The following is a 27,997-nucleotide window of genomic DNA, read 5'->3' as shown; positions in this document are numbered from 1 at the left end:
TACCACAATTGAATGAAATTAGTAGGTTTAATACATTGCTTTAAATCACCTGCAATAAAAACCTGCTTTGTTTACATTTTGCGACTTACATTCTAGGAGTATCATTTTTTGATTGCCATGTTGTCTGCAGAAAGGTCTGAACTACTCAAATTCACTTATTGATTTTTCGCACTCAACTAAGTGATGCTTGTTTTTCACGCTTTTCTAGTTTCACCAATCCGTTCGAAATACGTCGCACAATCGAAAAATGAAACTTAACATCAGCCAACGACAAGTCAGTTGAAAATACATAGCTCTTTATAAGTTTGACAAGACCGATTTTCATGGCTATCATTGCATACTTGATACCTATACAGTTTCTAATCCCCCCACTGAAGCTAAGATAAGCGTGTGGGTGTCGCTTTGCACATTTCTCTTCAGAGAAATTTTCCGGATCGAATTGATCAGACATTTCACCCCAGACGTTTTTATTCCGATTGATCTTTATTACCGGAATCACAATTTGAGCGTTTGCTGGAATTATGAACTCGCCAATTTGTAATTCTTTCTCGCACAGGCGTCCAATTGCTGGTACAATAGGGAACAGACGGATCGCCTCCTTGATAACCATTTCCAAATAGGCAAGTTTCGGTAAATCGTCATAATCGATGTAAGAACCTGGAACATTACTGATAACTTCCTGGAAGACCCTTTCTTGCACTTTCGGATGCATTGCCAGCATAAGCACAGTTGTAGCCATGGCGGATGACGTCGTATCGTTGCTGGCGAATATAAAGGTGACCAAGTTTTGTATCACGCCATCCTCGTCCAGAATTCCCATTTCGTCGGCAATACACTCCAGTTTATCGATGAAAATCTGTGGACGGCGGAAATTGTTCTCATCTCGGTCGGTACTTGTCGCTGATCGCGACTCCTTCCGTTTAGCCTCTTTACGCATTGCGAACACCTATAGTTAAAGAATAGTGGATATTTTAAATGGTTTAATCACACATGTTGTAAAGATTAACCTTTTTCGACACTTCCTGAAGCATGTCACGGCGATTCATCTCCTCCCGGTAACTGGATGTTAGTCTATAGATACATTCCGGATACAGCCAGGCCTTGAAAATGCGATTCATTACGAGTGTGAACAATCTATAGTAAACGATACACAGTGTACAGTAATAGATATTAAAAAGATATTATGTTTATCATGTTGTTTTGGACTCAAACTATCCAAAAGTGTGTAATATACATTAAGAAATTTGTAGGGATATTTAAGACAAAGCCTTTTGGAAGAGCAGTAATAAATACATCGCTCGAAAGTTTTATATGATTTCTGAATTTTCTGATAACAAACAAATAAATAAATGACTCAACTTCAGAAAAGGATTACAACAATGTTGTTTCACTGAATCTACCATTTACGTAGTGAAATAAATTTCTTTGAGGTATCTTAATGCATATTCATTAGACTGGTTCAATTTCTGACTTTTAGCTCCACCAGGCTCTACTGATTCCTTTTATGGTCCTTAGTAATTGTGCAAATTTTGGTACCGATCGGTTGTGTCTACGGACCCTCCAAAAATTTCAAAGTTTATATGGGAGTTTGTATGGAAAATCGGCTAACATTGAAAATAAATTCATAAAAAATCACCTCATCAATCAATTAGTCAGTACACTTTTTATTTCTAAAGGTATTCTTCAACTGAACACATTCGGGGAACATTGCAAGTTTCTAAAAATTCGTTGAGAAAAGTTATTAACTAAAGAAGCAGTATGACTTCAAAACATGTGGATTTTATTAGTAACCATAGCAACCCTGTTTGAATAGCTACATCGTTATACAAGAGTAAACCCATCGCTCGCGTATGGCAGATGCAAAGAGAACGAGTCAGTAGGTCAGTTTAGTAGAAAAAACTTCCCTGTTTCCAAAATATATTCAGTCACATTCAGTGTGTCCAAAATATGCTTGGAAAGCTGTCCAAATTAGTGTGGAAGGGTCCGAAATGTTAAAAATTCATGCTGTGAAGAAAAGTCATTTTCGAGTTTATGTCAATGTATAAAACATCCATTGACAGTTTTCTTTCAAGAACAGTAATTTTGGAGAAGACTCCTGCATGTATTGCATTAAAAACATAGGCAAATATTTTTTGACGTTCACGTAATTTCACTTCCTCTAGGGGTCCAAAATTGGTTGGTTACAAGCAAACTTGTAACATTTTCAAAATATTGCACATAGAATTTTTTTTTAATTTCTTTCCTTGAAATTGACAATGAGACACATTTAACATTACTTAATTTCCACTTAATTTCAAACAAATAAGTTGATTCAGAATTTCAAAACACCCAATTTGGAATGAGAAAAGTGTTTAGGCCTATATCCAATCCATTATTAACACAGTAATAGGGTTTCACTGTACCCACAACATAAGTGCAATCGGCATGCCCTTTAGGTCAGATTTATTCAGCGCAGTGGTAGTGAGGATAATTTGCCTTTCTGTCAGTCATATATCCTTGTCAGTATGTGTTTTTGAACAGAAAAGAGTTTCCGGTTGAACCAATCTTATGTTTATACTTTATACGTTAGTTAGTCAATACTGTTTGTTCATCATTCGTTAATATACGTTTGGTATGTTGTTCGTTATTGTCAGTCCGCCGTTCTGTCCGTGATAGTGGTTTTAATATATACCAATTTTAATTAATCGTACCCGCGAGTTTTAGTTCACTGCGACCAAAACAGTTTTCCCTACAAAGACAAATCTGACGTCTCCATAGACGCTTGTATGTGCGTAAACAAAAAGAATTAAACAGTCTACTTTCTACTTCTGCCTAAGGGTGCTTACAGAGTGGCGGCGAGAAGCTGAGCTGGCGCTGGAACTGACATGAGAATGCGAGATGCGAGAAACCTGCTTGCTGCAAACCAAATGGGTGATGTCAGAGTGAAAGCCGAGAGGATCGGCGCCGACTACCCGCTTTCGCTCTGACAGGCTCCATTTAATATGCTGCAAGCAGGTTTCTCGCATCTCGCACTCTTATGTCAGTACCAGCCCCAGCTCAGCTTCTCGCCGCCACTCTGTAAGCACCCTAAGTCAGACGTACAATCGAACCAAGTGAACAACGACTAGCAATCTCTCGATCTAGTGTGCATTGTCTCGAGAACAAAGGAAGCATTTCATTTATTCTTGCCATCATGAGTAAAGTTGACGAAAAAACTCTGCTCCGACCCAACACAGCGGTCGTTGACTTTAAACTCTGTTCAATACGATTGAGTTTTCGTGAAGTGGAATACCTGCTGAAGGTGAAGATGCAGCTTAGGCTTAAGGAGGTTATGTATCTTCAGTATCATCATCTTCGCAATGTAGTACTCATGTCATTCAACACGTTAGCCCAAGCCGAACGTTTCGTTTTACAGAACAACTTGAAGCACGTGGCTGAAAGTGATAAAGTTGGAATTAAGATTCCTGTGTATATAGAAAAAGACTACGTTGATGTAAAGCTACATGACTTATCACCACGTACCCCTCCTGATCTAATTGCAAAATTCATGTCGCAATACGGAGAAGTAGAATCAGTTACACCTGATACGTGGAGAAATTTCTTCCCGGGTACACCTAACGGTGTTCTTGTCGTGAGGATGCGAATCGAAAGACCTATCCCCTCCCACTTGACTATAAAACTCAAAACCCACGAAGCCACTATTAATCAAACTACGTTATGCACCCATGAGGGGAAAACGCCTACGTGCAAGTATTGTAATCAGACAGCGCACCACGGACAATCTTGCGCGGAAGATACAGAGGAGAATGCATCTCTACCGATTACCGACGCATCCACGGCAAACCAGCCCAAAAAAGAGTTTTCAATACCAATACCTGAGCAACAAACGGTTGCCAAATTTGTGGCAGCTGTTCAGTCCATATTGACATCTGCAAAGGAAGCATCCAGCACTCCAAAAACCAATGTAAGTAACATCGGTGAACAAGATAATAACAATGACGACGGATTTACATTGGTCTCCCGTAAGTCCAAGAAGCAGGAAAGAACATCTGATCTCGAGCACCAAGCCACTTTTAACGATGGTAGCCTTGATGTGAAGGACAGGAGAGAATTAAATGATCCCCATGACGCAGTAGGCGAGCCGCGAAAGAAGGTCTCCGCTCGCAATAAAAAGTTGCGCGCACGAGATCCAACGGATAATAAATATTTGTTTTTATTTTTTTATACATATTGTAAACACATAAAAGATCCATGGCTCCGTTAAGCTACCGCTATGAGCCGTGTCAAATAAACGAAATAACAAAAAAAAGAATTAAACGATTTTTTTCTTAAATTAGATTGTTTTTTCCGCGAATTCATCTCAAAACACGCACATAGTTGACAATATAAGTAACTAGCTAATACCCAACAACTTTCAACGAAATAGGAGGAAAATATTTGTTTCGAAACGCCATCTGGCGGGCAGATAATCCTCAACCACACAAACACGCTCCATAACAAATGCCTAATACGTATAAATTTTGACGGCAATCGGGTATCTATCTAGTCTAGTATAACTAGACTAGATAGATACCCGATCAGAATGAAATAACAAGATTATAACAGAACACAATTTTTGTAACATATTGTGTTATAAATTAGGTCTCGTTAGTAGTTAAAATAACAGAAATTTATAACAAGTAACAATACGAGATATAGTTTTGAAATATTTCTGTTATGTGTTTCTGATCGGGTAGATATAGAAATTCGCTACAAATAGTCGCTACAAATAGTCATAGCGATAAATTGTATTTACCAATCCAAACTTCACCACATGTAAATTATGTTAAATCCAACCGAAATTCAGAATCAAATTCCGGATGAGTTTGGCTGGGATTTTACAGTGCAATAAGATGAAATAGGACGATTCGAGATGCAACCAGAATCAGAATACCCACAACTTCGAATAATTTCTGAGCGAATTTAGTACCACAGTTTCATCAGTGTGGCATCCGATGGTACATCTGGGTAGATTAAGACAGGTTTTTGTTGTGATAATCTCACGGGGTACTCACCGTTCAGTGTTCTTCAAATAGCGTTGCTTGTAATTAATGTCATCGTCCATATCCAATCCCAACGAATTGATCGCACTCGTCGCGAGCATATATTCACTCGCCTGATATAAAAGATCGAATGGTTTCTCTCCGACCATGCACTCCAAATTCTTCACCAGTAAATCAGCTTTTTCGTTAAATGTGGGCGCAAAGCTTTTCAAGGCAGGAACAGCAAACGAAGGATTGAGCTGCTTCCGAAGTTTTCTCCACAGGTCCGGCGCTGCATTGAACACTCCCTTTTCAAGTCCTATGAACTGGTATACACTCGCTCGTTTGATGCAGTCCTGTGAGTTCAGGACGATAGCTAGATGCTCCGGTTGATCTACGACAACAAAGAGCAATGGTCCGCACCATGCCCGCATCGGTGACGGTAATTTGTGCAAGTACTGAAGCAAATGGTCGAATGTTTCCGTTGGGCTTCCTCGGAAGGCCAAGTGCGTGATGCCGATCAATGGCAAATCTAACGGTCCTGGAAGCTTGGCCGCCAATTCGTACAATCGCTTTCGCGACCTCCGGAAATGATAGTAGTAAGAAAGTGTCGTGATCAAGAACAATGTGAACAAAAGACCGAACATGTTGCTCCTATGGTGCACGCTTGATAGTAAATAGTATTCGGAAAAACTGTGATGTGCTTCTGAAAAAAGTAAAATATCAACACTTGTTTTTATAACCTCGCGTACCAGTGCAATGGTGGATGGTATCGATTACCTTAGCGAAAGCAGAGGTGCTGGGAAATTCATTTCATGCTGGAAGGTGCTATTGCAATAGCTGTATTCAACTGAAGCTGTGTAGGTCATGTCTTACAAACAAGCTTAACACGTGTATGGTTACTGTAACTTGAGACAATGATTCTCGGAAAATCTGTTTACATTTACATTCTGAGCAACATTGCAACTGTGTATTTATGAACACGAAGGGGAATATCGTGAGAGAACTAGCACAGTGAAACTACAGCAACATATTTATGATACATTGTTGCAGTTTAGTTATGTTTTCGTTGAATCAATTCATCGCGTGATCGGTGATAGTGTTTTGTTGCAAGTGGCTGTGCTTATATTGTGGAAGGTGGAAACGATATTAAAACAGAAGCTGCCTGAAGAATATATACATTCCCTACAAAATAAATGTATAGAAATTACTCAAACTTTGAGAATTTTTTCCCAGGCCCGGAGGGCCGAGTCTCGTATACCAGTCGACTCAGATCGAAAAATTGGGACAATGTCTGTATGTGTGTGTGTTGGTATGCATGTATGTGCACTATTGTTATGTAATTATGTCAGCAGCTGCTGAGCCGATCTTAACGAAATTAATTTAAAATGAAAGGCCTAACGTGAACATTTGACACTATTATTTTTGTTTTTTGATATGAATGGCTGGCGTTCAAAAGGGGCTAACCCACATTGTGCATTTTTTACAGGAAATGGAAAAAACGCATTTCCAAAATAACATTGTTTTTATTGTAAAAATATATTATTTTATTAGTAGTTCATTGACCCATCTTGTCTAGAAACAATAAGATCATTACATGCACTACTTTTCAATTCACGAGCATTTTCGTAATTCGGGGGGCTAACCCCGGGGGTACCTAGGTCCTAGAGTCCAAAAGGGGCTAACCCACAATTAATACATCTTTTCCTTATCTTTCGTTTTAGAGTTATGGTGTCTTTGGCCAAGTTGTTGTGTGACATCTAGCGCTTCATTTGGTGTCTACAGCAAAGTTGTATATCAGGTAATTATAAGGATATCTTCTGAAGACACCAGCTTTGTAGGTCCTACAGGTTTTGAAATATCGCGCATGTTTGAAAACATAACCTGTAAGTAAATGTTTTAACTAAAACCTTCTCTATCTCAAAACGTACCGGACCTACAAAGTTTGCATCTTCAGAAGACATGTTTAAAATGATAGCATCTACAACTTTCTCGAAGACACCACATTTCTATCTAGCTTCATTAAAAAGTTGATAACAGCGCCGCCCTAGCGATTGAATTCCGAACTGGTGTGATTCAACCAAATAAAGCGCTAAGTGCCATACAGCAACTCTTCCGAAGACAACGTTTTTTAACTTCTTAATCCCCTTTTGCTCGGTGAACTTTCAACGTAGAGACGTGACACCTGCTGTAAGAAAATAGATTTGTAATATAATGCATATTCATATTATAATCGTAGCATCACCGAGAACAACTGCATTTTTGAATACCAATTATGACGTAAAAATTAACAGTTGCATTATGTGTAATAAAGATGTAGGAAATCAAAATTTCGCCCTATATGTCATAGCACTAACCATCATTTACCATTCCTCACTTGTCCCTCCCTATCTCTCACTCATCGTGTTCGTGGCCATTTTAGTGAGGAACAGAACCACTTAGGGAAACAAACTTAATATTACATTCTATTTGAAAAAGATAATATTTGTGGTCCTGACAAAATTGGCAAAATGTTTGTATCATGAGAAAACTATAACTAATTTATGTTCAAACCCTGCTTTCCTCTGAAGATGAGGGGCAATTCCTTCGAAACGTTGCACTAAGAAGAGTCATGTGACCAAAATCCGAAAACTACAGATGATGTATCCTTTTTCAACATCGAAAAGCTCCGCCATTTTTCTGCCTATTTTGACAAGTAAACAAGTTTTTTTATATATATTTTTGCCATTTATTATAAACAAGGTTTAGAATACAACGTCGATTAAATGACCACCCCATTTGATACACAAAAAGCAGCTCTTTTTCGGGAATTTTGCATGACATTGGACAGCATTTTGGGCTTAGGGGCCATGCATAAAAGACGTAGAATTTTTGGGGGGGGGGGGGGGTAGGGAGGGTATACCAAATTTTTGACGAAGTGTGACGAGGGGGAGGGTAGGGCCAGAAGTTGTGCGACGTAGCATTAAGTTTAAACCCATTGTTTAGTGAAAACAATTTAATGGTCCTCCATTCCCAAGAGAAATAAATTGAAATTCAAACAAGTTACTTTTGATGCGGTTTTTCATGAGGTAAATTTTACGATTCGCGGAATTACAAGTTCGCAAAAATACGAATAGATTTTGTATGCGGATTTAACTTGCTACATTAGTTAGCTAATGTTGCTATCTAGTAGACTTAGTTTGGAAGCTGCATTAAATTTTCACTTCGGATTCAACCAAACAAAGTTTAGTAATTTGGATGAACGTATGCTTCTTAGAATCATTGGCAGCTGCAGGATTGTGAACTGAGAGAACTTCTCTTCATGCTCCCCTTGACATATAACAAAACAATACTATCAACACTATATTTGTCATGAAATAGGCTTATTTTGCACGCAATTTGCTGTTATAATGAAAATGTTGATAAAAGTGGTCAAACATTTTGAAAGGACGTGTATTTAAAATAATTGAAAAAATATGTAATTTTTTTCATCCCCCGACCGCTTTGCATGGGATGAGGGGGAGGGGGTAGGTAAATGCTACGTTATTTACGAGAGGGAGGTTAGAATTTTGTTACCAAATGCTACGAGGGGGGAGGGAGGGGTCAAAAATCCCCGAAAAAAGCTACGTCATTTGTGTACGGCTCCTTAATCGCAGCAATTTCAACTCGTATATTAGCTTTGAGTTCGTCAAAGTTCTTAGGTTTGCTAGAATAAACATTACTTTTCAAGTAACCCCACAGAAAAAGTCTGGTACCGCTAAATCTGGAGAACGAGGAGGCCATTCCAAATCACCATTTTTTGAGAATACGCGTCCTGGGAATTTGCTCTTCAAGAACTTGATTGTAGCGGCTGCGGTGTGGCAAGGTGCCCCGTTTGGTTGAAAATAGAAGTTTTTCAGAACTTTTTTCTGCATTTGTGGACAGGCAAAGTGCGCCAAAATCCAACGGTAGCGTGTGCCGTCGATGGTCTCTTCCTCTTTTAAAAAATAAGGACCGATGATTGTTTTGGAGCACACCCTGGCCCCAACAGTTACTTTTAGTGTATATCGACTCATAGCTAAAATGGTACTAAATGACGTTTCAGAATTGTATTTATCTGTCAAAATCGGCTGGAAAATGGCGGAGTTGTTCAATATTGTAGGATACATCCAGATGGTGCACCCTGTATATAATATAATTAATTACATACCTTTTTGTGCAAAAATATCAAGAAAGTTTTTATATGAAAACTAGCTAATACCCATCGCGCGTTGTTGCGATTTTCATCGAAATAGGAGGAAAACGCAATTTGTTCCAAAGCGCCATCTGGCGGGCAGATAATCTCCAACTAATAGCACACAAACACGCCCCATAACAAATGAAAACTGTGTATAATTTTTTACGGAAATCGGTTAAGCCGTTCGGGAGTCTATAAATCATATACATACAAACTTTGACTTTTATATATATATATATATATATATATATATATATATATATATATATATATATATATATATATATATATATATATATATATATATATATATATATATATATATATATATATATATATATATATATATATATATATATATATATATATATATATATATATATATATATATATATATATATATATATATATATATATATATATATATATATATATATATATATATATATATATATATATATAGATAGATATAGATAGATAGATAGATAGATATATGAAACATAGGCAAAAGCAACAAAAAAATCAGTAAAAAATGCCAGTATCATCTTGTGGATCCCATAATCTACAGATACATAGCGTAAGGTGTAAGGATCAATATTTCCGAAGACTGCAAATTGATCCGATTTTTCAATAAAAGATATTCTCATATAAAGTTATGTATTACCTCTCTTTCTCGCACATGCTTAGAATAGGAAATTTAAAAAAAATCGGTTGGTCTTCAAAGTTAAATAACTTTGTCGGAGAGTTACTGTGGAATTTTTTATTTGATTTCATGTTTTTATTTCCGACTTTCCAACTTCAAACCTCTTGTGAGTGAGCTAGAGTTATCGGAAAAAGCTCATATTTTGCATATGATTTGTGCATCCAATTACCATTTGAATTAGCAGTGTTCCCAAAAAAGTCAAAATTGTTCCTAGTCATTGAGTATTCCTCGTACTTTAACGATTAGTTGAATAAATGATAATTTTTTTCCTGTATTCGGGAACGTTTTTCCTAAAAAATCGCTGTTTTAACCTCTAAAAATGTACTAAGAAATTCTCAACCACAAAACAAAAAATTATGCTAAAAAAAGGAATCGTTAAAGTACAAGAAAAATTTATTACGATCAATTGGAAAAAAATTGAAGAAATTCGGTTGAGTGGTTTTTCGGCAATCGTGATCAAGAAAAAAACATTTTTGAAAAAAACGACATTTCGAGAAAATCGAGCTAAAAATTTCAAGTTACCACTGCTCTTGGTAGGCGAAGCGCGCTTGGAAGCGTGGTAACATTTGATCTATTTCTTGGATCTCTATAAAAATTTAGGGAAATATTCTCAAGGAGTTGTACTTTCAGATAAAGTAATAAAAATTTCGAATCTTTGAAAAATAAAACGGTATGTAACCCCTTAAAGAAATTCTTGTGTAGCTTAAAATGGGTAATTTGATAGTTTGAAGACGAAAGTGAAATCCAACGTGTATTTTTGTAAACTTTTCGTATCTCCACTGAATTTTGAATGAAACATATGTTCAAATATGTCATTTGAAAATTAAGAATACCGTTTTAGGTTCATTTTATTGAAAATGCATATTCATTGTATTGGAATGCATTTTTATGAAAAATAACAGATCAAATTCCAAAAATATGCACAAATTGGATCCGGGAAAAATGGCGCTCAAAGACCTCCTGAACTCTCGATGGGAGATGTAAGTATAATGATGCTTTTAACTTATTGCGATGGTTTCAATTGCACAAATTTGCCTTATGCTGAGAACGCTTCAATTGAAGCTTCAATGTCAGAATTAGTAGAGAGGCATTGGATTACAATCAGAGTTTACGCATTGGACAGATAGTTGATCTAATTGAATTTTTGCCATACATATTACTGTGTAACTACAACTGACACTGATTTGTACTGAAAACCCCAATATACATTTTTCATGATCAATGTGACTAAAAGTATATTAATTTGCAAAAAAAATACCTCTTGTACTTTCAAGAATGTTCGTGTCTCAAAAGCAGTCCAGAGACACTTTCAATAGCCTCTTGCTTTCTGATGAATTTTAATACTTATGCTGATAGTTTGAACCATTCTTTTGTCATGGTATTGTTTTGTATAGGACTTATAAACCCATATCTCCAGAACGAGAATTCCGAACAAAGCAATTCACACACAAGGTATAAGAGGATGGGTGGAAAGAGACTGCATTGTAATCGACTGAATGTACGGCTTTTGTACCATCGACAATAATATCATTGCCAACATAGCACGCGGTTCACACAATTTATTCAATAATCTGATCAAGTTCGTTCAATCATTCATTTTATTAATTTTATCCAGAACATTCATTAGACATCGTTGGGTTTTAATTAGAAAATCGTTGGGTTTTTGTCTTAACTCTCATTGAGTTATTGTCTGAACTCCACGCATTCTAAAAAAAACATTTTAGCAAATACTGAAATGTATGCAATTTTTCGATGTGCAAGTTATTGTTTACAGGCAATCAACATAATTAAACATCGCTTCCCATTCGAAGCATTGTCCCTAATCCATATTTCGGAACATCTCTTCGAAAAATAGCTCAAAAAAATTCAACGCCTATGGGACCTTTGCTAGAGATGAGTTATAAGATCCAATTCCCACAATTTTCCAGAAGTACTCACGTTGCCTAAAACTAACCCCCCTAACCTAGGCTATGCCATTGACAACAACGTTTTCAAACAGCTATAACTGTGGGACGAGACAAGTTTTCCACACAAAAACAAATAAAAATAATAACTGTGTCTATCTATGTAATTTTTTTGTTGGACACATATCGGTTAAGGCAATTGTTCTGATTGGATCTCACTGGAGCAGTGCTGCCAAAGACTTTTTGAGTTAATGGTGAAAAATTATATTTCGCTTTACGTTCGTTATCTTCAATTTTTTTGAAAACCGATAAATCTTATTATCAATGTAGAGTGCCTCGGTTACTTTTTCTGCCCAATTGAATTATTGGAAACTTTGCAGTATTGACGATTGGTACGTAAAAACTTAAAAGCAACTTTTAACACTGCTACAGAATCTTGATCAAAGCAATTTTTTGTGTTTCTTTACTCCAACACTTTTGAGAAAAAACGGTTTTGGAACCCTATGAGTGCAAGGAAAATATTAAGTATGAAAAGGTTAATTCATCCATATTATTCATATTATTTGTCTTATTATTTCAATAAATTGTTTTCGGTTTTATTCATATTCTTTATTTTATTTATTTTAATCATTTTATTAAATTGTTATTTTTCCCAGTTCATACATGTTATTCAGTTTCTTCATTTTAATTTTTCGGTTTAGTCAGTTCTTTTTATTATTGGATGACAGTTTAATAGCTTGAAACAATTTAATTTACTCTCATGATTTTATAACTTTTTTGATATTGTCTAATTTCCAATTGAACTAATTTGATTTATTTATTTTATAAATTTGATTTATATTAATCATTCTACCCATTTCATGAATAACTTTTTTTTGTTTTTTTGGCTTTATAATTATTTTAATTTATTTGTTTTATTATTTTTCTATAATTTTTCAGCTTATTCGAAGTGTTATTCATGCAGGACTCGAAACTGTGCTTATCTCACATCTAGTTGCTTGCCAACTTTGCGTGAGTTCGGATAACTAATGAGTGATGCGACAGTGATATGTGTAAGAAATGTCTCATCTCACTGATAAGTAGATTAAATCGGTTTTTACTTTCCACTGCACTTTACGATAGAATATATTATATTATATCAAAGCCCGTGCTTCTCTGTAGTACTTAATAAACCGCCGCATAAATATCCTTCCAGAAATTTTAGTCTAACTACCGACCGAAAATAATTAAGTTAAAAAGATAGCTAGCCATTTTATAACACTAACTACCGGTCACGTTTTTCCAGACTGACCAAGCATCCGTTTGTGATCTTTAAGATGATCGAATATTTTATATTGATCGAATCCATCCGAAGCGACGTTTTAAATTGATACTTCCTTATCAGATGAACTATCATGATTTTCATCAAAACCCACGCGTATCGTATACCCAAACAGTTTCGAATTCCACCACTGAAGGGAATATAAGCATAGGGATGCCTCTGGGATGCGTTTTCCGGTAAGAAGTGATCTGGATTGAATAGGTGTGCATCGGGGCCCCATATTTTCGGGTCCCTTTGAACCTGGTAGATGGCACCTACAATCACTGACTTGGCGGGAATAGTGTTACGATCTGGAATATAATCGGTATTTTTAAATTTCTTCGACTAATTTGCTGTTTTTAACCGCGCGAATAGTAAGTTCATATTTACCGTTAAGTTTAATGTCCTGTGTCGATATTCTGGCTACTATTGGAGCAACCGGGAACAATCGCATCGTCTCCTTACACACCATTTCAGTGTAGGTGAGTTTTGACAGGTCTTCCAATGACACTGACTGGTCTTTGTCGGGACAGGCTTCCATGACTTCTTGGTAGACCCGTTCCTGAACATCTGGGTGAATTGCAAGCATTAGCAGTAGGCTGCTCATCGTAGTTGCCGTTGTGTCACTGCCAGCAAATATTATTGTATCCAAGTGTTGAATGATGGCCTCCTGAGTTAGGTGTTTGTTATCTCGAGCAAGTTCCAATAGCGCATCCAGAAAATTCAGTGGTATTTTGCCATCAATTTCCGTCCTAGTAGATTCCTTTGAACCTTTTTTCGATGATAGCCTCTCGTTCACTTTGCGTTCTTGCATTATTCGTTTCGTTAGCACCCGTGCTTCGTTGAGTAATTGTTGTTCCCTTTTATACGATTTAGTCATCCGGTAGGTGAACTCTGGATACAGAGATGGTGAAAAAATTCTTTTCGCCACAATATCGATGAATTCGTCTTGCATACTCAAATAATAATCTCCGGTTCGAGTTCGCTGCAAGTCGAAGTCCAGGCCCAGCGCGGCGTCTGGAAGTGCACACAGTTAAGATCAGGCAAAAGTTACCTCTTTACCAGAATACTCACAGTAAATAACATCCAGTGTACATTTGGCGATGTCGTGATAGTAGTCACGCTCTATTCCATCCGCGTATTCTTCCAGCCGTTTGATGAGAATGTCACTCTTCTCGTTAAACATTGCCACGGAGCTGTTGAGTATAGCTGGTCCCAACGAAAGGTTAAGTAATTTTCTTTGACCCTTCCAAATGTGTCCTGTAAAAAGCTTAGAAAAGTTCATGAGAGGAATCAATAGAAATGTAAGAGCTTCTGTAGTTGCTATTACCAGGGGCAGCGAAGATACCTCCATCAACGCGAAGAAATTTGTAGTGGATTGATTTGCTGAGGCAGAATGGTGAGTTCAGCATGATTTGCAGTTCTTCCGGGCTGTACAAGAACACGTGTACCAAGGTTCCTAAATGGATACACAGGGGCGAAGGATATTTGTCACCGAACGTTTTTAGGTTATGGTAGATTGCCTCTGAAATTAATGATTTGGAGGTAATAAGTAGCTTAAACGAAAGTGCTCTAGCGAATGAATAGTTGAATCATAAAACTTCAAACTTCTAGTCATATCATTATTTGCATGGCATTCATAAGTATCATATTGTATGCTGAAAATGTATAAAATCTTGACGTTTTGTCGCCAATATTTGTCATTTTTTGCTAGTATTTGTGATTGCGAAATTGTATCTAGATGTATTTTTGGAAAAGCCCGTTTGGTATTAAACATACTACAGGCGACCCACTTTTTTATTCTCGTTTATTTTCCGTCGGCCTTTGTTCACACTGAGTATCAATCACCGACGCCAGAGAGGTGACTCCGCTCCATCTGGGCCCTGCCCATCAGCACATAGACCGGGACTGTGTTTACTTTCCTTCCGAAGGAAGTCGTGACCAAAAATGTTTCACCTCAGAAAATCTCAATAACCTCGTCTGGGATTGAACCCAGACCCACCACTGGGGTGAGTGACGGCCACGCTTGCCACTCAACTACCGGCGCCGTCAATGGAGACCCAATTGACTGATGTTAATAATAGGGCTCGCAGTATCGACCCTTTTTGGCATGAACCGGTTCAACGGTAATTACAGCCTCAGTACCGGTACCCGATTTTTTCCAATTAGATTCACTATATAGTGAAATTGAACGTTCAAAATCAAGAATAAAGAATTTTACAGGTTTAATCGGCATGGAAGACTAAACATTTTCCACAGTCAATGAGATTATTTTGACCCAAGCGTAATTTTTTAAAAGGGCGTAGACATTTCGACGTGCATTAATTTAATTTTGTTTGTTCGATTTTATATAGTAAAACTATCTGAAAACGAGTTACAGGAAATACATACTTCTGCACGAACAACATATACACTGATAAAAATGTTGTGTCATTTTTCACAAAATTAAAAATTTATGTTAAAAATTCAAATTTAGAAAAAAACCCATTTTTTATAATTTTTTATATTTTGTCAACAAAAACCTAAAGAGAAAAGAAACATTTTAAATGTGATTTCATGATGGAGAACTTATCAGCAAAAAAGTTTTTCTTACAATAGCTTTATACATGTTTTAAAATTTCATACTAATTGACATACAAAACTGTAATTTTATTACAGAATATAAGTATCATTTTGTTGTTTTGTTGTTGTTGTTTGTTTATTAAGGTTTTAACCCTTTTTGAGTTCGTATACAATTCAAAGATAATTACAATTCATAAAATAATAGTCAAAAAATAATCAAATAATATTGCTGTCTTTCTGGGCGCACTGCTTTCCGCTTCTCGTGTTTATCTTCTTTCTTGGTGGTGAGCAATGGTCTGGTTTACCTACTGTCGCTTGCTGCTCAGTACGTCTGCCCTCTCCCTCGCTCGTGATTACGTCCATGTTTTCATCGTTGGAGCTTTGTTCGTCGCTGTTAGATTCTTGGTGCTCTTTGTGTTTTCGTGTGACTCTGCTATAGCTGTCTTCCTTCTTGTTTATTTCTTCCTTGCGTACGTTAACTATTGGCGTTGGGATACCGTGGAATATTGTTTGTCCGGCATGCATTTTTTGACCGGCTGTCTGAGGTGTATCAGTAGATGTCCAAGGCTGTTTGGTGGTGTGGGTTGTAGTAGATGAATTTTCTTTAGTTGTTTTGGCACATGGCTTTCCGTAGTGTGCCGTATTGTTACAAAACTGGCACGTGGGCGTCTGTCCAGGGTATGTGCAAAGGGTTCTTTGTATGTAGTTAACACCTTACGATGATCTGGCTTCGAAAGTTAAATAAGACAGTATAGGTTGGTTCAGTCGCATTCGCACAACCCGAACACCGTTGGGAATGCCAGGGAAAAAGTTTCTCCATGTGTCGTTAGAGACTGATTCCACTTCTCCATACTTCGACATGAATCTTTTAATATATTCCGTGCCAGTACGAGGTGTCAGATCATGGAGTTTTATTTCAGTTAGATCGAGATCCATATACACGGGGATCTTGGTTTTTGACGTTTTCATATTCGACGTCATGTTGCATGTTGTTCTTTGCTACGAAGCTTTCTGGCTCGGCTAAGGAGTTGAACGTTATTAGTACTACATTCCTGGTGTGGTGACGCTGGACGTGTGAAACCTCTATAAGATCAAGTTATATTTTCACATTGACCAACTGTTCCACCTCGCGCACTGAAGGTCTAAGACGGGTTTGCGAAAAATCAATCGCGATTGTGTTCTCCCGTAATGGGCGAAATTTATTTTCACGGCTTACATATACTAGGCTAGCTCGTTAGAGTGTAAACATTTGACGAGAGCGCGTCATAGAAGTCGTCGGCGAAAACAATTACATGAAATTCATATATTGTTTGCTGCTAATGAATGATCGGCACCTGGTAAATCACAAAGAAGCTATGCGGATGTCCAAAACCTTTGCTATGATCAGAAAATTACGGTGGGATATGTTTTCTATGGTATGCATCCAAATTCCCGATTTTCGCCAATAATCACATAGATGCACTGATTATCCACTGTGTCTAGTGTAATTATGTCGTAATATACGTCAAAAATTCATTGCACACTATTTTTCCACCGTAAGACCTCAAATATTGTCAATTAACAACTTTCGAGAAATCCGTTTGTTTATCTTAACGATTTCTCTGACGTCACCGAAAACTGTCAATTCGCGGAATAGCAAGCCTCCTTTCTTTGAGCCGTGTTTATTTTGTTGTTTACTCATTTCACTCGAAGTTAGGTGCAATGGAACTTTCCTGTGTCTATATGTTACACGTACACGTTAGAACGGCGCGGCGCGGATAGTATTTTTTGTTTGTGTGCTGTTCGCAAGCGGTGCGCTATTTGGTTTCTGATCTGTATGAGATGAGGAAGAAGACTGAGTATCATTTTAATTCAAAATGAATTTAACAAATATCTTCCAAAATGCGAATTTCGAGATATTTGAAATTTTACTCCAACAAAAACAATTAATTCGTATAACTATGTCCTTTTTAAAAGCTATTCGCGTTGCTCCATCATAAAATCTCAAAAATCCAATGCTTTTCGTATAAGACATAAAAGAAGCCTTTTCAGTGTATTTCGATCATGGATTTGCGTTCAATAAAAAAGTTTTCCTAACAACAACTTTTGATCAATTTTTTCAATTTATACTATTTTCAGTCAAAAACAGAATTTTATTTTTGAATATGATTTGCTGAAATGTAGTAGTTTTCGAAATAATTTAAATTTTGTTTTAAAACACCATTATTGTGTTCTGTTGCGATCTTTTCACAAGTTATTCGTGTTTCTTCATTAACAGCAATTAGTTTTTCGTAAGGCTCATAACATTTCCTGTAACATTCCCATTGACATCAAGGCGATATTGCAAACCATTTGAAAACTACATGAAATAAAAAGAAAATGATAAAATTTAATATGAATGACAAAAAGCCCTATAATCCCAACTTCTCGCATTCGCTCAAAAGTCAAAAAGGTACCGTTCGATTTCTGAGATTTTTTCACATTAGAAAAACTGCAAAATATGTATGATTTGCATCACGAAGCAGAAAAATTTATAAAAATGACCCATTACCCCACATTCCTGTATTTTTCGAGAAAAGCAAATATCTCTTCAAATACTAAGGTTATTTCCTTTAAAATAAGGTATGAATTGTAATATTCTGAGGGCTGCTTCAAAAGTTATAGTATTTAATATATTTTTCCTCCATATTTTCCCATAGTACCAAGTTTAAAAAATTTCAATCGAAGTAGGCGGGGGTCTAGAATTGTCCAATGCACAGTGGTCGCAATGGTACCAAAACGTGCGGTTAATTCCTGGTGCTCTAGGAGCTGATTTTAGAGATTTGGTTTGTTAGAAACACTTTTTCAGTATTGAAGTCCCCTTCTTTTGATGTAGGGGAACATGGGGAGACTTGACCAGGTTTTCAGCTAAAACTGCATAAATCTCTAAAAAAGCCTTCAATCCCCCAAAAATCATTCAGATATAATGCGCAAAGTTATTGCGCGTCTTCATGATTTTTTTGCAGAATTTTTAATATAATTTTTGAAAAGTTACAAAAGTTTTTCTGTGATCGTTTTTTCTGGTCAAGTCTCCCCATTGCGGGGAGACTTGACCAAGGCGTGGGGATACTTGACCAAGAGAATTTTGAAAAATCATAACAAAAAATAATGACATAAAACATACTGTAATTATTTTTTTCCCTATTGTCGAAATCCTTAGGTAGCAGTAAAAAATATAAAAGAGTTGCATTTGATAAATTTTGATTTTTTTAAATGCATTTCTTTTTAAGGATTAACTGTAGTGCTTGCATTGCATGTTCACACGTTACGAAATCAGTCCTACTATTGCTAACTTTGCTTACAAATTTTAAAATATAAAGACTTATGTTTGGGGTGGGATTTTTTTTATGGCGTGATTAACATTAACAGTAAATACCAAAGCATAATAAATATTAGGAATTTTGCATCTTTCTTCAGCTGATCGCCACTTGGTCAAGTCTCCCCATAAAATCTTGGTCAAGTCTCCCCAACATTAGTTATTGCGTTCAATTTCATGCGAATTCTAGTAATAACCAATTACAATGTTCCAGTTTATGTAAAATCATTTCACTGCTTCACAGGGATTAAGATGGTATATTAGTACTTTAATAGTAATTAGTAGTCGAGTAGATATGTCCATACAAAGTTTGATAAAAAAACACCACATCATTTAATGCAAATTTATTAATCACGTAATATTTTCTGCAAGGAAAGGATTTTTTACTCCAAGCTTTCAAAATTACCTTAAGGGATCGAAACAAGTATAAAAATATTTTTGAAAAAAAAATTAGAATCGAATAGAAGACGCCATAGCCGAAAATAGAATTTTGCGCTTGGTCAAGTCTCCCCATGTTCCCCTATACTGAATTGTGATTAATTCACCTAAAAGTGAGATAGAAAATTTATTTCCACAAACTTTTGAGATAGAGTCATGATGTCAATGACAAAGTTATATAAAATTCTACTGCGAGAAAACTTGCTGAACATGCAAACTCTCCAAAATGTAAGCGTGTTGAGATAAAGCGTGTTGTTTGTGGGAGACACCCAAAAAAACATTTTTTCAATATAACTTTTTTTTGAGATTTATTTCAAAATTTAAGAGTTATCAAATAAAGTTGATTAAAAATACCGCCATTTTGAACGTCAATTACTAGAAGATGTGGAAATATGTGGAAGAAATTTCGATTCTATGGGAAAGATAATGAAAAGTACTCTAAGAAAAAATACTGGTACCAACGGGCATCAACCGGCCTGTATATAAAGAATACGTTTTGGCAGTGTATGTTTTGTATTTTGAATTACATTAATATGTCGAAGACATTATAGTTTTTATTTAAGAATTTGAAAGTTATCGAACAATGTAGTTAACAAATACCGCTATTTTGAACGTCATTAAATAAAAGATGTGGAAACATGTGGAAGACCTTTTGACTCCGCAAGAAAGATAATGTAAAATACTACAAGAAAAAGTACTGGTCACGACGGGCATGCAACGGCCTCTATATAAAAATACGTTTTGGCAATGTTTGTTTTGTATGTTGTAACAAAATAAAAAAAAAATCAAAATAAGTTTTCAATAGGATTTTTATTTTAATTTATTAAATGTTGGGCAAGTAGTTGCCTGTTTAATTCTATCGCAAGAAATAAAAAAATGATCGTTTTGAAATAGCTATGTACTGTTTTCATCTTTAACTATCTTTTTCTCTACTATTTTCGTCTTCACTGCCAGTGTCATCATCAATCACCAATAGTCGTTTTGTATCATCCGAAAATTGTTTTTTATGTTTCGGCTCTTGATGGCGAATATTCGATATTACTGGATCAGATGATTCGAGCAGTCTGTGGAGTAGATCTGTATTTGTTGCTTCACGACGATATTTACGGGTATATATCAATCGAAGCCGTTTAACGTCCTTATTTTTGGAAGAAACGATTCTATAATTTTTGCTCCGTGGATCAAAATCTTGTGGAAAGTTGCTGGCATCCGGAACCATGGGTATTGCTGAACAAGCATTCGTGCTGTTTCGATTCCATACGACTCAAATCTATCGCTTCTAACTTCGATATCTGGAATATGCAAAATTTCATTTAAGTTGAACAAATACAATAAGAATATTAGTTACTTGAACTTAACGCTTTTAATATCGTCTTACAGCGATACAACACTGCCCATATACGCATAAGAGTCCCATATGGAATTTTGTCGAAAATGAGATATCTGTTGGATTGTATTCTGTATCACCACTGAATCATAACATACAAATAAGATTACCAAATTTGTTCAGAAAATATCGAAAAAAAATCCATAACATGGTTGTCCCATCCATAAGGCTCAATGAAAAATGTAAATCTTGAACAGCGTTTTTCTCGGCTTGCTGTTTTTCAATATGGGACTCTTATGCATATATGGGCAGAACAGCTCTGGCTCAATAGCACAGATTTCAGGCGATAGCCGCCAGTTTTTGAAGAAACAGCATGATGTATTACCACAGTTCGAGTTTCCATTCCCTCCTGTCCGGGGTTCATCTACCCGCAACCCAAGGTCATTCTTAAATCTTTTTTGGAAATACTTCTTTTTCTTGGCGACATTCTCTTTTTCGATTATTGTCCTGGCCTGCCACTTCTGAATATCGAGGCGATACGAAAGGTGAATAAAATATTCGAAAAATCTTATGCATGCGTGGAGTGTCGATAGGCCATATTGAAATGTGTCATCGCGAGTGTTGCGCTTGATTATCTCGTCGATGTTGTTCATAATCTTAGGCGGCGCTCCACATATATAACACCTTTGAGCAGAGCTTGTGGATGTTAACGTGTTTATCACTTTTACATCTACCATCGTCATTTTTAAATCATAATGGATAATAATTGTGCTTGATGGGTGAAGTACAATTAACTGTCTATCAATGTTCTCCTTTTCGAATAAAATTAATTCAGTTGTCTCTTTCCTGTATTGTATGTGTAACGGTCGGCAATAACGAACGGAAGAGGGTCGAGGATTTTGAAATAAAGTTTTGCCGTTAGTTGTAGCACTGATCGGTATGATAGACGTTACAAATATATTTGAATCAGTCTTGGTGCCATCATCATCATCGTTGAATATTTGATTAAATTCACTGAGATCACCACATTCATCGCAACCATACTTCACAAATAATATCGCGTTCTCCAGCTCCACATCCGAAAAGTGTTCTAGAGTATCAGCTATTGAAAGAATAATTCTTTCAGATGTGTGATCTAGGAGGGCCTGAAGGGTAATTTCCATTTCCGTTTCATTAATAGTTATGGCAGGTTTATCGGGATAACATTTCTTTTTTGCTTCTAGAACTCGCATGTATGACGGGTAGATTGATATCCGAATTTTGTTTTTTAGCACCCAACCTTATTCTATGGTACTGTGCCCTTGTATTGTCATTATCAAGAAGCAACGCCAATGCTTCATCAGGGGAATAAGGTACAACAAATCCAGACTTTAATGACTTTATCATTCTTGTAGCTCTATGCGGAGTTGTTTGAGTAGCCAACTGAACCACAGAAGCCTGATCCCTCTTACCCTCTTCCCGAAGTTTCATAGAACTCGCAAAAGACAGTTCGACTGAACTGTGACTAGCTCTCAAGTCTGCGGTTTTCCGTCATTTGACACTATCTGTACTTTGGGAAAACAGTACCAGTTTTATGCCTCTCTTGCTGGATGACTGCGACAGTTGGTTCAACAATGACGATGGCATCGGAAATGGTTTATCAAGATAATTAGTTTTATACCTCAATATTCGCTCTTCGATGTAATGGCACTGTTTCCACAATGAATTGAAATTTTTACACAATCTATACATAAGTTTCTCAACTTTCTCATAACCTTCGATTTCACTAGTGTCAACAATACCATACCATTTCATTAAATGTTTTGGCAGAACGACAGATTTCTCCGAATGGCTCTTTTCTAGGTTTTTCCAAAGGTGTGGATGCCGGTGATTCACAGGTTCTATAATCGACGGAATGAGTAACAGGATTTAAGTGAAACTAGTTTTGTTCACAGATTTGATATCAAAAAGCCGAAGAACATAGCTGATATACCATACAACTTTTATTTACCTGCTACATGTGCAGCCATTATAATTGTCCCGAAAATTTCAAGTACAAACACACAAATTACAGCTTGAACGGTAGCACTAATTTCACACAGGATATCCGTCTGCAAAATGTAAACAAAGAGTTTTTACTGTATCGATTTTGTTGGCTATTTTCGGCAAATTTGAGACTAAGAGAAACGAAAGCAATGAAATTGAAAGACGGATAGGTATTCTAGAGCGAATCAGTTATAAACTTAGAACGGAAAACTAGAACTAGGCAGGCTCATATGGGCATGATCGAAAGGAAATGTGAAGAATTCTTTGCCTTATGCAGAGTAGGAGTTGGGCGTTGCACCCAAGTCTACCGCATGGTCTATGGTAGAACATAACTCATCATCACGCCGGCGTCGGCGGTAAAACATGATGATGAGTTATGTTCTACCATAGACCATGCGGTAGACTTGGGTGCAACGCCCAACTCCTACTCTGCATAAGGCAAAGAATTCTTCACATTTCCTTTCGATCATGCCCATATGAGCCTGCCTAGTTCTAGTTTTCCGTTCTAAGTTTATAACTGATTCGCTCTAGAATACCTATCCGTCTTTCAATTTCATTGCTTTCGTTTCTCTTAGTCTCAAATTTGCCGAAAATAGCCAACAAAATCGATACAGTAGAACCTTGCGGCAATTAAAACATAGTAACACAAAGAGTTTTTGTGAAACTATCAGAATTGCCAGACCAACTTTATATAACACGGTGACGCTTGTCAGATAAAATTAAATTTGAAATTCTATTTTTTTTTCTTCGGTGAAAACATGTTACGTAACGATCTAGCTGACTCCTCCTCCCCCCTATGTCACAACATGTCACAACTTGTTGTACACCCCCCCCCCCCTAAAAGCGTTACGTAATTTATTAATGGTCCCAAATTAGTGAATCAGTTTCCTTCCTTCGATCATTCTTGCTAATAGTAATAATGTTATTACGCGCGCGAATGTTAATTGCATAACAATCTGCATCATATTCAATCGTTTGTAGAGAGAGAAATCAACTCATATTTGTCGTTTCATTGGTTATAATAATACGATGAATATTATTTATATTTCGAAATCTTCAATTACACAGCTATTAGCATATTCAGCAGTCACATATCGCTTGAATCAACTAAACAACACTCACGACAATCAGTTGTCCGGAGTTGAAGTTGCATTTTTAACAATCTAAGAATCTGTTATAAATTCTCGGTGGCTAGCTGCCCAGAGCAATTAATACATGATAACACTTCTCCAAGTTGCATTGACTTGTGCAATTATTTACCTCACCCCACTGACAAAATTCCTGCCCGTGGCAAACGTGGAGATGCAGAGGTACACGGTCTCCATAACAAAATTTACGCCAACATTTCGTTCCTTCCCAGATGGCTGTAAGGACGCGGCAGACATCGCCATTGGCATTATACCGTACAGAACTCTCGATTGATGATGGATAGCTACTCCCAGGGTCCATTCGCAAATTTTTTGTGAAATTTTGCTTGTTCTGTTCAATTAAGGACTAGCAATTACGAGTTTTACGGTCATCCTGCTCATGCTCAATTGGAAAAGGAAGCACATAAACGCTGGTTTTCAAGACGAGGCGGAATTGAAACTTAAGCGGTTTCATATACGAAGTAGGACTGTTAAAATGGGTATTTTGAATACTGGGGACAAAATAGACAGATTAACCTGACCTATTACAAATCTAAAACGTTTTTGATGCGCTGGAGCTCAAACATTTTTTGAACATTATTTTCAGTATATGTTAAGGCATTTGTATAAGGAAAAAACAGCAATTTTAGTACAGTAATGGTTTGTCGAATCTCTTTTGTCTCTTTTTGTCTACTGCATTTAGCTAACCTGCTGTGCTTTTTGGTACAATAAGCGAGTTAGACAACATGACGACATGCACACTTTTCATGCTGCGATCATCAGTGGTTCTCAAGTAACGTCTGTTGAGCGATTACTTTGTTAATAAAGTATGAATTGGCATCAAAGCAAGTTAAATGCTTTGTAAATTCAATTTAATTTCGATTTTTTCTTTGTGATTACCGGTTTTTAGCGGTTTTACCGGTTTTTTTCATTTTCAATACCGAAAATACCGGTTTCTCAAAATGCCTCGGTTTTCCCAACCCTAAATTCCAGCTACGCCGCAAGTTTATCTCAAGCCGGGAATTTCTGGAGCTCCACAGGATAAACTTACGCTTCTCTTTCCTCCACTCAATTAAACATTCAGCTTCATTGCCTTCGACATAATGTCCATTCTGCCTTCTGTTCTAGTCACCTTCTACTAGAAACCCTTCTGACGCCGCACGGTGGCTGGGGTCGGACAAAACCTCAAAAAGTTATGTTTGAAATATTCATATTTTACATTTTTCCTAAATTTCTCATATATTGAATGATATATATTCAAAATTTTATGATCATTGGATAAGAACACGATTTTTAACAGGAGTTTTAACGTAACAATGTCCGAACTTTTTTGTGATTTTCATTTCCGAAACCACAATTTCCATGTTCACTTCAAATGTATGTTGCTCTTTTGGTTTTCGTCCGATTTTAGCTCAACTAGTTTCATTATATAGGGAAACGAAAGAACTTGGTTTGCGATTATAATACATTCACTGAGATTCCTTCGAACTATGACTTTTTCGTTTAATTTTGTTTGAGGTGATCAGATCAAAAATACTTTTTTCAGTAATGTGTTCTGTACAATTTTGCGAAACATTTCGGAACGGTCACATATTATATATTCTATGGGAAATTTCCTCTGCTTCAGGGCCGGCGGAAAGCGTGGGTAGTATGGGTAGTACTACCCACTCGAAAATAACCGAGTGGGTAATTACCCACTCAAAATTTTGAACCATTTCAAAAAAAATTAAATGCGCAACGCATGTATCTCGCACTACACACATATGAAAACATCGATGTGCCACAATTCCATTTGCATAAACGAACGTGATTTAATGTGAATGTAATGTAAGCGTATGCATTGCGAAAAGGGAAAAAATCCTTACTAATGGACCCCTCACCCTACGCTTCCTACCCACTCGGGCGTAAAGTGTTTCGCCGCCCCTGCTCTGCTTTTCGAATACCATGGTCTCAATCTGCGCCTAGGTGCACAAACGGGTTTAAGGAGATTTTATTGTTTTGTTACTGATATGGAGGCGCATGGTGTTTTGTGTAAGATAATTAGACAATATACAGTAAACCAACACGTTATACAATGGATATAAAGTAGTGTTTTTCATTTTTATGATATTGTTAATATTGGTGAAAGGTAACGGAAAATCTACCATAAAATGGGATTATAATCATAAGAAAGTTTCATTAACACTGTATGGAAAAATGCATCTAATATTTTATGACTTTTGACAACAAAAATGAACTCAGCACCTCACAATTAGATAACTTGAGGGTTTCAGCCAAATTAGGCAACATTTTAGGTTTTGGCCGACTTTTGCTCGGAGATGCGCCACTGTGCGCCGCTACCACTCCTTTGCCCAGTAAAGTTCAGCCGGAAATGAATTGGAATTCTAGCTGGTTCCAGTTCGTCCACGGGCTCCAGTGACACAACCGATTCTAACTAGAATCGGTTGTGTCACTGGAGCCGGAATACGAACTGGAACCAGCCAGAATTCCGGTTCATTTCCGGCTGAGCTTAACTGGGTGGACTCTGTTTATGTTTGTTTTAATCTGGTAAAAAAGGTAGAATGATTCGTTTTACAAATCATGCGATGGCGTCCATGATCTGGATATCAACTTCGAATTTTTTTCGGCACAATGGAATAAAAGGCAATGCGTATCAACCAGTTTTTTTTCGAATGCATGAAAATGCTTCGTTGACGAAAATGACGAATGAAGTCGTGCATTGTAAAATGATTTTCGTTCCATTTACGAATTTAATTTATTATCAATGTGAGCTATAAAATAGATATAATAAATATTTATTTCTATTTTCAAAGTTATTTGTAATCGTATTAGCAACAACATTTTCTAAAACACACAAATTTTGTGTTAATCGCTAAATTATATTTCAAAGAAATACATATTATCCTCTTTTGAACAATTTAGACCCCAAATTCAACGATGCTACAAGGACACAAAACTATGTGAAAAATATCAAGTGTGAGTTTTGTGAAGTATTTATTATGTTACTGTACTTTTAGTTTCACTTTTTCTATCTATAGGGTGTACTGAAAGTAACGGTCACTTGTTGACAATAAGGAAGCATTTTTCAGTTTTTTTGCATGTATCTCATTCGGCTTCACTTAAACCATGTTTTTCCCATTAGTAAATTTTTTAAACATATAAAAACGTATTCCACTGGTACTTCTTTTAGCATATAAACACATTTTCGAGCCTGACATACATTCACTATACCGGTTTTAGTCTACCCTGGGACTGACACGATGCCCACCGGACAGGTTTCGTCTATTTGCAACATGAGCTAAAATACTTTCAATTTATCTTCAGCCCATTGCGACATTGGCATCCTATCCGTTTACCACCATGCAGTTTCTCAAACCCAGAACACACTTGGTCACAGTATAACGCACCTGTTGTTGTAAATTTCACCATTATGTAGAGATGGCCAATCAATGGAAGAGCTGGTGGTCCGTTCATGTTGGCGACGGCTGCAAGAATTTTCCTTCGGGACCACCACCACCAGTACATGGCAAGGGCAAACACGGCTGAAATCAAGTACACTGCCTCCGGTTCCCACATGGTTTCTGTTTGGTATCCAACTCGGTTAGGTAAGAAAGACGCTCGCGGTATGCTCGCGGAAACTTGATCGTTTGCGCTTTTCGCGGACTGAATATACGAGTAATGCGACCGTTCAACTCCGCGTTCTTTCGTGGTTAGTTCGGGAGCGCAGCTCAAAAGCGAATAATTTTTATAGGCTTTGAACCGTTTGAAGCTGCTCCGCAGTGCTGATTCCCACCTCTGCAGAGAGAAATAGGTTTAAGAAATGCGGTAGGGGTTCGGTGTTTTCTGTCTAGTTAGCAAGTACTATCCGTGAATCGGACTAATTATATAAAGCCTTCTAGTTTTCGCTTAGTGCACTAATGATCGGGAAAATAAATAGATGATTTTTCACAGCTAAGTAGCGCTTACCTGAAATGATGTTCCGGCGTCAAACAATGTAATGGGATGCCAAGGTTTGAGTTTCCAGATTCCAGTTGAGTGTAGGTATGTCATTACCATCCACAAAACTCGCAGGGCAATTATTG

At 36.8% G+C, this 27,997-nt stretch overlaps 1 protein-coding gene across 1 annotated transcript; it reads right to left on the bottom strand.

Moving 5' to 3' along the window:
- Positions 1–8: 8 nt before the first annotated feature.
- On the bottom strand, positions 9–27,997 carry LOC131680752 (uncharacterized). Its single transcript, XM_058961461.1, has 9 exons — positions 27,882–27,997; positions 27,323–27,710; positions 14,433–14,627; positions 14,177–14,362; positions 13,493–14,119; positions 13,078–13,413; positions 5,034–5,706; positions 1,008–1,134; positions 9–946 (listed from the first exon to the last, which is right to left on the bottom strand). The coding sequence occupies exons 1-9, from the start codon at positions 27,969–27,971 to the stop codon at positions 173–175; spliced, it is 3,396 nt and encodes a 1,131-aa protein (XP_058817444.1). The 5' UTR covers positions 27,972–27,997; the 3' UTR covers positions 9–172.

This window comes from Topomyia yanbarensis, chromosome 2 (assembly GCF_030247195.1).
Source record: "Topomyia yanbarensis strain Yona2022 chromosome 2, ASM3024719v1, whole genome shotgun sequence".
NCBI lineage: Eukaryota > Metazoa > Arthropoda > Insecta > Diptera > Culicidae > Topomyia > Topomyia yanbarensis.
The sequence above is the reverse complement of the archived record's forward strand: the minus strand, read 5'-3'. Positions and strand labels throughout refer to the sequence as shown.